The following is a 16815-nucleotide window of genomic DNA, read 5'->3' as shown; positions in this document are numbered from 1 at the left end:
GATTACTGTAGCTTTGTAGTATAGTCTGAAGTCAGGGAGTCTGATTCCTCCAGCTCCATTTTTTTGCCTCAAGACTGCTTTGGCTATTCGGGGTCTTTTGTGTCTCCATACAAATTTTAAGATGATTTGTTCTAGCTCCGTAAAAAATGCCATTGGTAATTTGATAGGGATTGCATTGAATCTGTAGATTGCTTTGGGTAGTATACTCATTTTCACAATGTTGATTCTTCCAATCCAAGAACATGGTATATCTCTCCATCTGTTGGTATCATCTTTAATTTCTTTCATCAGTGTCTTATAGTTTTCTGCATACAGGTCTTTTGTCTCCCTAGGTAGGTTTATTCCTAGGTATTTTATTCTTTTTGTTGCAATGGTAAATGGGAGTGTTTCCATAATTTCTCTTTCAGATTTTTCATCATTAGTGTATAGGAATGCAAGAGATTTCTGTGCATTAATTTTGTATCCTGCAACTTTACCATATTCATTAATTAGCTCTAGCAGTTTTCTGGTGGCATTTTTAGGATTCTCTATGTATAGTATCATGTCATCTGCAAACAGTGACAGTTTTACTTCTTCTTTTCCAATTTGTATTCCTTTTATTTATTTTTCTTCTCTGATTGCTGTGGCTAAAACTTCCAAAACTATGTTGAATAATAGTGGTGAGAGTGGACATCCTTGTCTCGTTCCTGATCTTAGAGGAAATGCTTTCAGTTTTTCACCGTTGAGAATGATGTTTGCTGTGGGTTTGTCATATATGGCCTTTATTATGTTGAGGTAGGTTCCCTCTATGCCCACTTTCTGGAGAGTTTTTATCATAAATGGGTGTTGAATTTTGTCAAAAGCTTTTTCTGCATCTATTGAGATGATCATATGGTTTTTCTTCTTCAATTTGTTAATATGGTGTATCACATTGATTGATTTGCGTATATTGAAGAATCCTTGCATCCCTGGGATAAATCCCACTTGATCGTGGTGTATGATCCTTTTAATGTGCTATTGGATTCTGTTTGCTAGTATTTTGTTGAGGATTTTTGCATCTATATTCAACAGTGATATTGGTCTGTAATTTTCTTTTTTTGTAGTGTCTTTGTCTGGTTTTGGTATCAGGGTGATGGTGGCCTCATAGAATGAGTTTGGGAGTGTTCCTTCCTCTGCAATTTTTTGGAAGAGTTTGAGAAGGATAGGTGTTAGCTCTTCTCTAAATGTTTGATAGAATTCACCTGTGAAGCCATCTGGTCCTGGACTTTTGTTTGTTGGAAGATTTTTAATCACAGTTTCAATTTCATTACTTGTGATTGGTCTGTTCATATTTTCTGTTTCTTCCTGGTTCAGTCTTGGAAGGTTATACCTTTCTAAGAATTTGTCCATTTCTTCCAGGTTGTCCATTTTATTGGCATAAAGTTGCTTGTAGTAGTCTCTTAGGATGCTTTGTATTTCTGCAGTGTCTGTTGTAACTTCTCCTTTTTCATTTCTGATTTTATTGATTTGAGTCCTCTCCCTCTTTTTCTTGATGAGTCTGGCTAATGGCTTATCAATTTTGTTTATCTTCTCAAAGAACCAACTTTTAGTTTTATTGATCTTTGCTATTGTTTTCTTTGTTTCTATTTCATTTATTTCTGCTCTGATCTTTATGATTTCTTTCCTTCTGCTAACTTTGGGTTTTGTTTGTTCTTCTTTCTCTAGTTTCTTTAGGTGTAAGGTTAGATTGTTTACTTGAGATTTTTCTTGTTTCTTTAGGTAGGCTTGTATAGCTATAAACTTCCCTCTTAGAACTGCTTTTGCTGCATCCCATAGGTTTTGGGTCGTCGTGTTTTCATTGTCATTTGTCTCTAGGTATTTTTTTATTTCCTCTTTGATTTCTTCAGTGATCTCTTGGTTATTTAGTAACGTATTGTTTAGCCTCCATGTGTTTGTCTTTTTTACGTTTTTTTCCCTGTAATTCATTTCTAATCTCATAGCGTTGTGGTCAGAAAAGATGCTTGATGTAATTTCAATTTTCTTAAATTTACTGAGGCTTGATTTGTGACCCAAGATGTGATCTATCCTGGAGAATGTTCCGTGCACACTTGAGAAGAACGTGTTATCTGCTGTTTTTGGATGGAATGTCCTATATATATCAATTAAATCTATCTGGTCTATTGTGTCATTTAAAGCTTCTGTTTCCTTATTTATTTTCATTTTGGATGATCTGTCCATTGGTGTAAGTGAGGTGTTAAAGTCCCCCACTATGATTGTGTAACTGTCAATTTCCTCTTTTATAGCTGTTAGCAGTTGCCTTATGTATTGAGGTGCTCCTATGTTGGGTGCATATATATTTATAATTGTTATATCTTCTTCTTGGATTGATCCCTTGATCATTATGTAGTGTCCTTCCTTGTCTCTTGTAACATTCTCTATTTTAAAGTCTATTTTATCTGATATGAGTATAGCTACTCCAGCTTTCTTTTGATTTCCATTTGCATGGAATATCTTTTTCCATCCCCTCACTTTCAGTCTGTATGTGTCCCTAGGTCTAAAGTGGGTCTCTTGTAGACAGCATATATATGGGTCTTGTTTTTGTATCCATTCAGCCAGTCTATGTCTTTTGGTTGGGGCATTTAATCCATTCACGTTTAAGGTAATCATCGATATGTATGTTCCTATGACCATTTTCTTAATTGTTTTGGGTTTGCTTTTGTAGGTCCTTTTCTTCTCTTGTGTTTCCCACTTAGAGAAGTTCCTTTAGCATTTGTTGTAGAGCTGGTTTGGTGGTGCTGAATTCTCTTAGCTTTTGCTTGTCTGTAAAGCTTTTGATTTTTCCATCAAATCTAAATGAGATCCTTGTCGGGTAGAGTAATCTTGGTTGTAGGTTCTTCCCTTTCATCACTTTAAGTATATCATGCCACTCCCTTCTGGCTTGCAGAGTTTCTGCTGAGAAATCAGCTGTTAACCTTATGGGAGTTCCCTTGTATGTTATTTGTCGTTTTTCCCTTGCTGCTTTCAATAATTTTTCTTTGTCTTTAATTTTTGCCACTTTGATTACTATGTGTCTCGGCGTGTTTCTCCTTGGGTTTATCCTGTATGGGACTCTCTGCGCTTCCTGGACTTGGGTGGCTATTTCCTTTCCCATGTTAGGGAAGTTTTCGACTATAATCTCTTCAAATATTTTCTCTGGTCCTTTCTCTCTCTCTTCACCTTCTGGGACCCCTATAATGCGAATGTTGTTGCGTTTAATGTTGTCCCAGAGGTCTCTTAGGCTGTCTTCATTTCTTTTCATTCTTTTTTCTTTAGTCTGTTCCGCAGCAGTGAATTCCACCATTCTGTCTTCCAGGTCACTTATCCGTTCTTCTGCCTCAGTTATTCTGCTATTGATTCCTTCTAGTGTAGTTTTCATTTCCATTATTGTATTGGTCATCTCTGTTTGTTTGTTCTTTAATTCTTTGTTAATCATTTCTTGCATCTTCTCAATCTTTGCCTCCATTCTTATTCCGAGGTCCTGGATCATCTTCACTATCATTATTCTGAATTCTTTTTCTGGAAGGTTGCCTATCTCCACTTCATTTAGTTGTTTTTCTGGGGTTTTTTCTTGTTCCTTCATCTGGTACATAGCCCTCTGCCTTTTCATCTTGTCTATCTTTCTGTAACTATGGTTTTTGGTCCACAGGCTGCAGGATTGTAGTTTTTCTTGCTTCTGCTGTCTGCCCTCTGGTGGTTGAGGCTATCTAAGAGGCTTGATGGGAGGCTCTGGTGGTGGGTAGAGCTGACTGTTGCTGTGGCGGTCAGAGCTCAGTAAAACTTTAATCCACTTGACTGTTGATGGGTGGGGCTGGGTTCCCTCCCTGTTGGTTGTTTTGCCTGAGGCAACCCAACACTGGAGCCTACCTGGGCTCTTTGGTGGGGTTAATGGCAGACTCTGGGAGGGCTCACGCCAAGGAGCACTTCCCAGAACCTCCGCTGCCAGTGTCCTTGTCCCCACAATGAAACAGAGCCACCCCCCACCTCTGCAGGAGACCCCCCAACACCAGCAGGTAGGTCTGGTTCAGTCTCCCCCAGGGTCACTGCTCCTTTCTCTAGGTCCCAATGTGCACACTACTTTGTGTGTGCCCTCCAAGAGTGGGGTCTCTGTTTCCCCCAGTCCTGTCAAAGTCCTGCAATCAATTCCCACTAGGCTTCAAAGTCTGATTTTCTAGGAATTCCTCCTCCCGTTGCCGGACCCCCAGGTTGGGAAGCCTGACGGGCTCAGAACCTTCACTCCAGTGGGTGGACTTCTGTGGTATAAGTGTTCGCCAGTCTGTGAGTCACCAACCCAGCAGTTATGGGATTAGATTTTACTCTGATTGCGCCCCTCCTACCGTCTCACTGTGGCTTCTCCTCTGTCCTTGGACGTGGGGTATCGTCCTTGGTGAAGTCCAGGGTCTTCCTGTCAATGATTGTCCAGCAGCCAGTTGTGATTCTGGTGCTCTCGCAAGAGGGAGTGAGAGCACGTCCTTCTACTCCGCCATCTTGGTTAATCCTTCGACATTTTTTTTTTAATAAATTTATTTTCTATTTTATTTTTGGCTGCGTTGGGTCTTCGTTGCTGCACGCAAGCTTTCTCTAGTTGCGGCAAGCAGGGGCTACTCTTCATTGTGGTGCGCGGGCTTCTTGTTGCAGTGGCTTCTTTTGTTGCCTAGCATGGGCTCTAGGCGCTCTGGCTTCAGTATCTGTGGCTCGCGGGCTCTATGGTGCAGGCTCTGTAGTTGTGGCATGCGGGCTTAGTTGCTCCGTGGCATGTGGGATCTTCCCAGACCAGGGCTCGAACCCATGTCCCCTGCATTGGCAGTCGGATTCTTAACCACTACACCACCAGGGAAGTCCCGATACTGTAGTATTTAAACTATAGTTGATTACAATGTTCTGTTAGTTTCAGGTGTACAGCAAAGTGATTCAGTTATATGTGTGTATGTATATATATGTATAAATATGTGTGTATACATATAAACACTTTTTCAGACTCTTTTCCATTTATTAGATGATATTGAATATGATTTCCTGTGCTATACAGTAGGCCCTTGTTCTTTTTTTTATATATAGTAGTGTATATATTTTAATCCCAAACTCCTAATTTATACACCTTCCCCTTTCCCCTTTGGTAACCATAAGTTTGTTTTCGATGTCTGTGAATCTACGTCTGTTTTGTTAAAGAGTTCATTTGTATCACTGTTTTCAATTCCACGTATAAGTGATATCTTAGGATATTTGTCTTTCTCTGACTTACTTGACTTAGTGTGATCATCTCCAGGTCCATCCATATTGCTACAAATGGCATGATTTCATTCTTTTTTTATGGCTGAGTAATATTCCATTTTGTGTGTGTGTGTGTGTGATATATATATATGTCGTCTTCTATATCCATTCATCTGTTGATAAACATTTAGGTATTTAGGTCGCTTCCATGTCTGCACTATTGTAAACAGTGCTGCCATGAACGTTGGGGTGCATGTATCTTTTCCAATTAGAGTTTTCCTCTTTTCCGAACATATGACCAGGAGTGGGATTGCTAGATCATATGGTAGTTCTAATTTTACATTTTAAGGAACCTCCATATGGCCATTACCAATTACATTCCCACCAACAGGGTAGGAGGGTTTGCTTTAATGATATTGTATCTTTAATTAAAAGAAATAATGGAGGTTAAAAACTCATTCAAATAAATTTATATAATACTCTTACCAGAATATTGCTTTCAGGAGAATGGAATCTAAAAAAAAAAAAAAAAAAAAACGGTTCTGAAGAACCTCGGGGCAGGACAGAAATAAAGGAATAAAGACGCAGACATAGAGAATGGACTTGAAGACATGGGGGGGGAAGGGTAAGCTGGGACGAAGTGAGAGAGTGCCATGGACATATATACACTACCAAATGTAAAACAGATAGCTAGTGGGAAGTAGCTGCATAGCACAGGGAGATCAGCTCATGCTTTGTGACCACCTAGAGGGGTGGGATAGGGAGGGTGGGAGGGAGACGCAAGAGGGAGGAGATATGGGGATGTATGTATATGTATAGCTGATTCACTTTGTTATACAGCAGAAACTAACACACCAGTGTAAAGCAATTATACTCCAATAAAGATGTTAAAAAAATAAAATAAAATAAAACAAAATAAAATAAAAACCATAGTTTTAAAAGTAGTAAAATCTGTTAATATGGAAATGAATATGTTTCCAGAGTTACAATTACTTCTAAAAAGAAAAGAAACTGTAGAAAATGTGTGACTTGATGATAGAAGGACAAAACCATTCACTTAGAAGCCCAGCTTTTAACTGTACCTCAGTAACTCCTTAAAGGAAATTATCACTTGATAATTTATACAATAGATGTTAAAAGGTATTCAAATAGACTTTAAGGGAGGAAGTATTACTAGAAATAAAATGTTCAAAATGATAAAATGATCAAAACACAAAGATATACAAATTGTAAATATTTATAACTCGCTTCGAATATGTGAACCAAAACTTGACAGAAATAAAGGAGAAATGTATGAAGCTACTGAAGGGGTGAGGAGTAGATAGGAAACCACAGGACTGAATGAAGTACAAGGAGATGGTGGAAGAAGCAAGAAGCACAGAAGGACCCGCGCTGGGCCACCCAAAACCCAGGAAACTGCTCCAATAATGGAGACAGGAAAGCACAGGGGCCCGGACCACATGCACGAGCCTGAGCACAGGTACACTCATAGGGAAATGGTAAGCGTGGAGGAGGAGGTGAGGCAGTAAATGGTATCTGCCCTCCTGAAGCCAACTACAAGAGGTAAATTTTACACCACGTTAAAAAAAAAAAAAAGGACATGAAAAGATCTTCAGCATCCCTAATTCTTAGAAAAATGCACACCAAAACGACAACAAGGTACGATCAGGCACTAGTCATCATAAAGTCTACAAACAATAAATGCTGGAGAGGGCGTGGAGAAAAGAAAACCCTCCTCTGCTGCTGCTGGGAGTGGAAATGGCTACCAGCCACTATGGAGGTTTTATAAAACACTAAAAATAGAGCGATTATAAGATCTGGCAATCCCACTCCTGGGCGTATGGCGGGAGAAAACCATCCTTCGAAAAGACACGTGCAGACTTCCCTGGTGGCGCAGTGGTTAAGAATCCGCCTGACAATGCAGGGGACACGGGTTCGATCCCTGGTCCAGGAAGAACCTACATGCCGCAGAGCACCTAAGCCCATGCGCCACAACTACTGAGCCTGCACTCTAGAGCCTGTGAGCCACAACTACTGAGCCTGAGCACCTAGAGCCTGTGCTCCACAACAAGAGAAGGCACCACAGTGAGAAGCCCACGTACTGCAATGAAGCCCCAATGCAGCCAAAAATAAATAAATAACATAACATAAAAAAAGATAGAAAATTAACCCTTTAAAAAGAAGAAAAAGACACCCGCACCCAACATTCATTGCAGCATTATTTAAAATACCTGAAGCATGGAAGCACCCAAAATGTCCATCGACATAGGTATGGCTACACAAGATATGCTACATATATAAAATGGAATATTTCTCAACCCTAAGAAAGAATGAAATCACGCCATTTGCAGCAACATGGATGGACCTAGAGATGATCCCACTAAGTCACACAGAGAAAGACAAATATCATATGATATCACTTATAGGTGCAAACTAAAACTTGATACCAATGAACTAATTAACCAAACAGAAACAGACTCCCAGACATAGAAAACTAACTTAGTGTGACCAAAGGCAAAGTTGGGGTGGGGGGAGAGATAAATTAGGAGGTTCGGATTAAAACATACACCCTAATATATGGGATAATCAACAAGGACCTACTAGACAGCAAAGGGAACTCTCCTCAACACTCTCTAATAACCTGGAATGGGAACAGAATCCGAAAAGGAATAGAAACATGTATAACAATCAGGTTGCTGTACACCTCAAACAAACACAGCATTGTAAACCAACTATACTTCAATAGAAGATACAAATTACATTAGAAGAGAAAAATGAAAACAAGTGCCTACTATAGTCCCCTCAGGCCTCAGCAGCCTGGGCTGGTGTCACATCCCTGGAACTTGAGCAGGCCTGGATCCCAGGGCTGGACTGTCGTGGGGCTGAGGGAGCTAGGGGGGAGGTGCCAGCAAATGAGCCCCCCTTGTACCTGGAGTGCCTGGTCTCCTCTGGGTGGGACCACAATCTCCATATCCAAGCAGACCCTCCTCCAGCTACACCAAGCCTATGGCACCCCAAAAATGATGGACACTCTGGGCTGAAAGAGCTTTGAAAGTCTCCCTGTCTCCACATCTCCTGGTGGTGGGGTTTCCACTTCCAGCCTCCTTCCTTAGAGTCGCTCCAACTACCTAGGACATCACCCTCAGCACAGCACTTTTGCAGGGGTTGGGATTTGACTGGGAGGGTGAAGGGTAAGGGGGAAGAAGTAAAAAGGCACAAGCCCTCGTTTGTTTCTTCTGGCACTTTGCACTCTAATTTACAACCCAGGAACATGACTTTTGCTAGGCTCAGGTTGCCCGAGTTACCAGAGTCGGGCATGAAGAAATGCTGCTGCCTTGTGGCCGTTTTCCGTAACAACAACCTTAAAACCAGTACTTAGGGGAACTTAATACTCACAAGGCCTGTGGGGCTCTAAATGACCCCTGCCTTCGAGAGATATCGCGCGGTAGGTAATAGAAAAAGAATTCAAAACAGGGCCGACTTTCAGAAGCCAGTTTCAAGAGGTAAAATTTTACTCACATTAAAAAAAAAAAAAAAACACATGAAATGATCCTCAGCATCGCTAATTGTTAGAGAAATGCAAATCAAAACGACAACAAGGTATAATCAGGCACCAATCATCACAAAGTCTACAAACAATAAATGCTGGAGAGGGCGTGGAGAAAAGACATCCCTCCTCCGCTGCTGCTGGGAATGGAACTTGCTACCAGCCACTACGGAGAACACTATGGAGGTTTTATAAAACACTAAAAATAGAGTAATCATGAGATCCGGCAATCCCACTCCTGGGTGTATGCCTGGAGAAAACCATCCTTCGAAAAGACATCTACACCCCAACGTTCATTGCAGCACTATTTACAATACCCAAAGCATGGAAGCACCCAAAATGTCCATCGACATAGGTATGGCTACACAAGATGTGCTACATATATACAATGGGATATTTCTCAACCCTAAGAAAGAATGAAATCATGCCATTTGCAGCAACATGGATGGACCTGGAGATGATCCCACTAAGTCAAGTAGGTCACACACAGAAAGACGAATATTATATTGTATCACTTATAGGTGCAATCTAAAACATGATACCAATGAACTAATTAACCAAACAGAAACAGACTCCCAGACTTAGAAAACTAACTTATCATGACCAAAGGGAAAGTTCGGGTGGGGGGAGGGATAAGTTAGGAGGTTGGGATTAAAACATATACCCTAATATACATATATATATATATATATATATATATATATATATATACACACACACACACACACACAGATATATATGATAATCAAGAAGGACCTACTGCATAGCACAGGGAACTCTACTTGATAATCTGTCCTAATCTATAAGAGAAAAGAATTTGAAAAATAGTGGATATACAAATATGTATAATGAATCATTTGTTGTATACCTGAAACTAGCACAACATTGTATATCAACTATACTCTGATAACATTTTAAAATTAAAAAAATAAATAAGTAAGCTTAAATGCTTTTGTACAGCAAAACATCCATAAACGAAACAAGAAGACACCATATGATTTTGGAGAAAATATTTGCATATGATGGAAATTTGAGGGATTAATTTCCAAAATGTACAAAGAACTCATACAGCTCAACGTCAAAAAAACAACCCAATTAAATAATATGCAGAAAACTTAAGTAACATTTCTCCAAGGAAGACATCCTGATTACCAACAGGCACATGAAAAGATGGCCAACATCACTAATTATTAGAGAAATGCAAATCAAATCCACAATTGATGTATCACCTCATACTCGTCAGAATGACCATCGCCAAAAATTCTACGAATAGGGACTTCCCTTGTGGTCCAGTGGTAAAGAATCTGCCTTACAACGCAGGGCACGCGGGTTCGACCCCTGATCAGGGAACTAGGATCCCACATGCCTCGGGGCAACTAAGCCCTCGTGCCACAACTACTAAGCTTGTGCACCTCAACTAGAGCCCGCGTGCAGCAAACTACAGAACCCACATGCTCTGGAACCCACGCACCACAACTACAGAGCCCACGCACCACAACTACAGAGCCCACACACCTTGGAGCCTGCACACCACAACTAGAGAAAACCCGCACGCCACAACTAGAGAAAAGCTCACGTGCCACATGATCCTGCATGCCTCAGTGAAGATCCCGTGTGCTGCAACTAAGACCCAACACAGCCAAAAATAAAATAAATAAATAAATAATAAATCTTTTTAAAAGTCTACAAATAATAAATGCTAGAGGGGGTGTGAGGAAAAGAGAACCCTCCTGTACTCTTGGTGGAAATGTAAATTGGTGCAGCCACTATGGGGAATGGTATGAAGGTTCCTTAAAAAAGTAAAATAGAGTTACCATATTTTCCAGCAATCCCACTCCTAGGCATATATCCAGAAAAGATGAAAACTCTAATTCAAAAAGATAAACCCACCCCAATGTTCATAGCAGCACTATTTACAACAACCAAGAAATGTCCATGAACAGATGAATGGATAAAGAACATGTGGTATATATATACAATGGAATATTACTCAGCCATGAAAAAGAATAAAATAATGCCATTTGCAGCAACATGGATGGACCCAGAGATTATCATGCTGAGAGGAGTGAGTCAGACAAAGACAAATATCATATATCGCTTATATGTGGAATCTAAAAAAGTGATACAAATGAACTTATTTACAAAACTGAAATAGACTCTAGACATAGAAAACAAACTTACGGTTACCAAAGCGGAAAGGAGGGAGGGATAAATTAGGAATTGGGGATTAACAGATACATACTACTACATATAAAATAAACTAAAAGGACTTACTGTATAGCACAGGCAACTATATTTAGTATCTTGCAATAACCTATAATGGAAAGAATCTGAAAAAAATATATATATATATCAATCACTTTGCTGTACACCTGAAACACTGTAAGTCAACTATACTTCACTAAAAAAAAAAAAAAGATACGGAGCTCCTGGTCCTCTAACTGGACAATTACTCTGATATTTAAGTTGGTGAAAGTTCACTTAATGAAGCAAGTCACTCCCTAATCTCCTTAAGGTGTCCCCAGTGATGAGAAACGAAGGTCCTTTGCATACTAACATGTTTATGGGTAATGTAGTAGGTGAGGGCACTTTTTGCAGTCTTGATCAGAATAAAGAGATTGATCAACCTGAATGACAAATGTCCTACACTGAAATTGTGGCCAAGACCCAATTAGAATCCTTAAGTTCTGTCAGGTTTAGAATCTCCACTTGCAGCTGTGGTGTTTGAATGAAGACTTAGAAGTTCCTATCTTATTGTGCAGGTTTGTGTTCTTTGTATCTTTTATTAGAACAACATTCTGTGAGGGCTGAGACATGAAAGTGAATTACTCAGAACATGTTCAATAGTCACAGCTGCCAGGTGTGCAGGTACATAGTTTTCCTCTCCCCAGAGCCCTCACCGACCCTGTTATAGGCCTCCTAGGACCTGTAGGGGCCTGAGCCCTGAACAGAGGCACGAGTCTGTCACGGCCCCTGTGGTGTCAACCAGGCTCCCTCCCTCTCCGGGCCTGCTTGACGTCCACCCCAAACTGAATTCCCCATCAGCCCTGCTCCCTGAGATTGTCACAGTGGGGGATCAACTCCATGGTTTGGCCAGATGAAGGAGTCAGACCCATTCTGAGCCACTACAAAGACCTGGCAGGAGCACACATTTGAAGCACTAAAGCTCACACACCGGAATGACTGACAGTGCCTGACTGCTGGCTGACCTGTCTCTGACTGTGGTCTGGACATCAGGCAGAAATGAGGAGGGAAGGACATTAGAGCAGAGAATAGCAGTGGTGACTACAGTGGGCATGGACACACCAATGTGGCTCCTGCCATCTTAGGGACAAGGACCTTGAGAAGGCACTATTTAGGGCCAATAAGAGGGAGGGAAGAGGACTCTTCCTGGACTCATATTAGCCTGTGTCTCTTCAAACCCCCAATGAAGACCCCTAAGTTGGGGGGTGGGGCCTCTGTGTCAGAGGGGAAGGAAGGCTAGAGGGTCTCTGGGCTATAAGCAGAGAGCCATGGGGGAGAACCTTGTGAGGACCTGAAGGCTGGAGGGCCATCGACTCACCTCTGTTCAGTAGGCTGGCCTCCTGTGGAGGCCAAGGGTGGTCTCAGTCAAGGGGGCATCAAGCCCCAGCCGTGTAGACCCAGCCAGCAATACAAGATCCAGCTGAGACAGTCTCGAAGCTCACCTCCAGCTACAAATCAGGAAACCCAAACAAGGTGGCCTTCACGCAGGCAGACAGTTGGGTTATCTGCACCCAAAATACCTTGACTTAGAAGACAACCCAGTAACCAGAAGCCCCTCAGAACAGCCCAGGCTACAGGGGTTCAGGGAGTCTAGAAGCTACCGACGAAAAGGGCCCCAAGATCCACTCCGCCTGGAGTTCACTACAGTGATGCCATCCTTTCCCAGTTCCTTTCAAAACAAATGCAACAGGAAAGGAGAAATTTGAACACTCAAATTGCTGATAAGGCAGACCTGCTTGAAGAAACCACAGACCCCTGCACCTTGGGTTTCAGGCCCCCCAGCCCCGTCCTGGATGGGGTTCTCACTTCCTTCACAGCAGCTTTGACTCCAGCAAGCCCTGCCCAGGAGTCAAGGAGAACCCAGCCAGCCCTGTGATCTGGAGCATTCTGTGGGTGCCATGAGACCTCCTGGAGGCTGCAGATCCCACCTCCCCATGGTGCCTGCCAGGCACAGCTGCCACCCTCCAGCTAAGGGAGGGCTGGGCCAAGCCCACATCTCAGACGCCAGACAGTGTGTTATCCTTTAATGAAGAGCCGGGTCAGTAGGGCCACCATTCTCCCCGAGGACCCCCTGCAACAGACACCCCTCACTCCTGGCTGCCTCGGTGGCAGGGTGGCCCTGAAGCAGCCAGCCCTGCTGAGAGGTCAGTTTGCAGCGGCCTAGGAAAGGCATTCATCTCTCCGACCTAGGAACGTGGCAGCAGCAACATGGCCAGAGGCAGCTAACGAGGTCAGGGATGGTGGAGGAGGAGGGCGGGGCAGGAAGTGGGGGCTCTCCTCCTTCCTCTCTGAATCCCCTGGGATAAAAGCCAGTGTTCAGGAGCAGTACAGTCTCCCCAGGGGCTGGAGGCCCTTCCAGCCACTCTCTGGAAGCCCTTAGTCCCCAGTTTCCCTCAGACTAACGTCACACAGAAAGTAGCCCGCAGGGTCACTGGCCTCAGGGTCACCACTCCATCAGCCTCAAGGCCCCAGGCCTGCGAGATGAGTCCAGTAGGGCCCAGGCCAGAGCCACCAGGAGACTTGGAGCCACCTTTCACTAACTCCGCTGGGCAGGCACTACAGGCATCTAAGAAGGTGGTCTCTCCCTCGTGGTTCTGGGGCTGCCCAGGCGGGGCTGAGGCACAGCAGGCCAGGGCTCTCCAAGTCCCTACAGATCTGTGACCTTGTTTTCTACAGCCGCTGCGATCTGCTGGAGCCGATAGCCCAGCTGCATCTTCTGGGCCGTGCCATCTTCCTCCAGGGCAGTGATGATCTGAAACACAGAGACCGACTCAGCAGGGGGAGACAGCCAGCCTGCCGTCTGCCTTTGCCACAGACTTCAATAGGCCTCCACAGCTACCGCAGCAGGTGTGGGTAGGGGCCCGAGAAACCCTATGAGCCGCCGCACTCACTTCCTCAGGGCCCCCTCAGGGAGGGGATGATGACAGCGGAGTCACTGTGGGGTTTTAAGGATTAGTGAGGACCTAGCACTCACGGTAATGCATATCACCTCCCCGGTAAAATCGTTTTGAGTGGAGGCCAACTTCACCCACCATGCTGGTCTTCTCCGCCACAAACCCCCTGGAAGCCCTGCTCCACCCATCCTGACTCCCCCGCCCACCAGGCAACAAGCAGTTCCTAAATTCCTACGTGCCGGGTGCTGGACAAGGAGCAGGGACCCGGCAGTGATGACAGGTATGATCCCTGCCCTCATGGGGCTCACTGGAGGGGAGACAGGTATTGACCAAACACGGACAACTACAGAACCACAAGGGGGGCTGCCACAGAGGGAAGGGTGGGAACAGGAGGGGCTCGCCGGCCACGCCTCCACAAGGGGACAGCTGTGTCACGCGGCCCCGCCTCCCCCACACCGGCACCCACACTGCTCGGAGCAAGGCACCTGGACTTCACGCTTGCGCATCACTCCTGGGTCAAATGCCTGCCCCCACTCCAGGCCTGAGCCGCGAGGCAGGGCCCTCATCTCTCAACAGCAACGGCCACATCCCTGGGGCCACGCAAACATCTGGGTAGATGATTCCAGCAGGCACTCAGTGGGTTGACCGGTGGACGCTCTGATCCTGAGGCCCAGCCCAGGAATCCCCCAGAAAGCCCCCTTACCGGTTCTGTTGTACCCTCATCTGCCCCAGACCCTGTACCCAGACCCTCCTCTCTGGCAGCGCATGCAGCCCAGCCAGGCCCACACCCCAGAGATGGCCTGCACAGCACACTGCCACACGTGGTCTCAGGTGGGGCTCCGAGCGAGCGCAGGGTCGGGGCACAGGTGGCCGCTGTGTGTCCCTCCCAGCACATCCTGCACACCATCTCCAGGCCCTGGTAGATCCCCAGCCATCCATCACCACCACCATGCCCAGGAGCCCGGCTGAGGAGCCCGGATGGGGAGGGCGGCAGCAGGTAAGAGCCGGGCCACTACCAGGAAGCACACCTGAAGAACAAACACTTCCCGAGCCCAGGGCCCAGCCCCCCACCACCACCCTGTGCCTGGGGGAGACCCGAAGGCCCCACACTTGCGTCACAGAGCTAGTCACCCTCTCACATCATCCTGACCATGCCCAGGTTCTGCCCACCTGGTCATAGTATTTGTTGATATACTTGTAGAGTTCGTGCAGGGCCACTCGCACCCCCAGGTCTCCAGAGTAGTTCTAGGGAGGAGAGACAAGAGGTTACAGAGATAGGGGGTGCTGCCAGCCACCAGAGGAGGCCCAGGACCCCAGGCAAGGGGAGTGGGGAAGAGGGCGCTGGGAGGTAGAGGAAGGAACAGGGCCCTGCACTGGGAAGCAGAGCCCCTCCACAGACAGGGGATGCCAGGCTAGACGTGCTAAGCTGGGGACAGGATAGGACCAAAGGGCCTCCTTGGTGGAGAGACCCTGGATCTGTAGTTTCACCATGGCCTGGGGTCTCCACTGGGGCTCAGTGTCTCTCCCCGTCCAGGCTCCAGCTGGGACCCTCTGGCGTCCCAGGCAATCGCAGAGCCAAGCAGAATAGGTGCTGCTCACAGGCTGTGACCCAGCATAGTTCTGCTCTGACCTCATTCAAGTCTTTCCTGAGGTCACACCCAGGCCCCTCCATGGGGACATCTCTGAGCCTCAACCTCCTCTTCAGGACAATGGAGTTGATATCACCTAACTTGTAGAGCTTTCATGGGAATCAAATGAGAAGTAATCAAAGCACCCCACACACGGCAACACCCCAAAACTGTAGCTGCTATTGTTATTGTGGTTGTGGTCATCATCATCATGGTTTCAGATTTACATTGTTTATAAATTCCCTGGACTGGACTGTTTGGAGGCTGTTTTAGGAGTAGGTGGGGGCATGTCTATAGTGCCAAGGAAAGCAGAGCAGTAGGAAGACGTGGACAGGCTGACCCAGGCAGTCCTGGGGCTGAATCCCCGCCACCTCGCTGCCTTGGAACTATGGTCCACAGGCCCCGAGGGGCTGCAGACATCTAAACACCTGGCTGAGTCAGGTTAGGTGGCAGCTGCTAGGACAAGGCCCCTGCTGCTCTCTGATGAGACACTGGGAGCCCTGGTCTTTGAGAGAGGCAGCGGGAACACTGTGCTGAGGCCCCCAGGGCTTCCCTGCAAAGGAGCAGTGTGAAGGGGGCAGGACCCTTGTGGCAGAAGGCCTGTGCCCAACCCAAGAAGCAGGAGGGCCATACCCGGGACAGCTCGGCCAGGATGGAGTTCATCTCTTGATCACTGGCGGGGATGGTCTGTCTGATGTCTGCGTAGTACCTGCCAGAGATCATGGGTCCGGCAGCCGCTGGGGAAGCAAACCCCTCCTCACCCCACCAGGCCCACCCCTGGGCCTCAGCTGTAAACACCCACCAATCTGTCCACCCATTATCCCCCAGATGCAGTCCCTTTCCCTCGTACCTTTCCACCATCCGTTTGTACCGGGGAATATCCCGAGCATACAGAAGTTTGTTGATGGGAGAGTCCTGGGTGCCAGCAGGTGAACAGTGAAAGGAAAAGAAGGATGAGAGCTTCTGTTAGGGTGACCAGCTGTCCCAATTTTCCCAGCACTGTTTCAGTTTTAAAACTAAGTCCCGAATCGCAGGAAACCTCCTCAGTCCCAGACAACCCGGATGGTTGGCCACCCCACCTCATTCCTTCTGTCACCCCTCCCCCAACGTCCCATCTCTGCTGTCATCACCTTGAGCTTCCCACCATCTCACTCCAAGGTCATCTCTCAGCTCCACGTGCCTCCACCCGGACCTGGCAGGGAACTGGCATGCAGGGTGGGAAGGGTGCAGTGCCGTGTGGAGCCCTAATACTGCTTCTCCAAGTGCTGTTCATTCCCCATGTAATCATTTTAAAAAT

General features: G+C 45.7%; 2 protein-coding genes across 22 annotated transcripts in view; one reads left to right on the top strand and one right to left on the bottom strand.

Annotated features, from left to right (window-relative positions):
- LOC309608120 (protegrin-5-like) overlaps nucleotides 1-16815 on the top strand; it is a 111574-nt gene that overhangs the window by 85046 nt on the left and 9713 nt on the right. Inside the window, exons 6-7 of the mRNA XM_082347516.1 lie at nucleotides 13673-14170; nucleotides 14804-14887. The gene's annotated coding sequence lies outside the window, so the exon portion shown is untranslated. The remainder of the gene's footprint in view (nucleotides 1-13672; nucleotides 14171-14803; nucleotides 14888-16815) is intronic.
- Nucleotides 13006-16815, bottom strand: part of PLXNB1 (plexin B1) — a 29191-nt gene continuing 25381 nt past the window's right edge. For 20 of the 21 annotated variants that reach the window (XM_082347300.1, XM_082347299.1, XM_082347298.1 and 17 more), the window contains 4 exons: nucleotides 16369-16433; nucleotides 16152-16227; nucleotides 15061-15135; nucleotides 13006-13748 (listed from right to left, as the gene is read on the bottom strand). In XM_082347300.1, the coding sequence (XP_082203426.1) occupies nucleotides 13644-13748; nucleotides 15061-15135; nucleotides 16152-16227; nucleotides 16369-16433 (321 nt within the window). In that variant the 3' untranslated portion in view covers nucleotides 13006-13643. Of the gene's footprint in view, nucleotides 13749-14375; nucleotides 14499-15060; nucleotides 15136-16151; nucleotides 16228-16368; nucleotides 16434-16815 lie in introns of all 21 variants that reach the window. The other variant, XR_014232623.1, reaches the window with a different exon arrangement.

This window comes from Balaenoptera borealis (genome assembly GCF_965194805.1).
Source record: "Balaenoptera borealis genome assembly, chromosome: 12".
NCBI classification, from domain to species: domain Eukaryota; kingdom Metazoa; phylum Chordata; class Mammalia; order Artiodactyla; family Balaenopteridae; genus Balaenoptera; species Balaenoptera borealis.
Note: the sequence above shows the minus strand (reverse complement) of the source record. Positions and strands in the feature narration are given on the sequence as shown.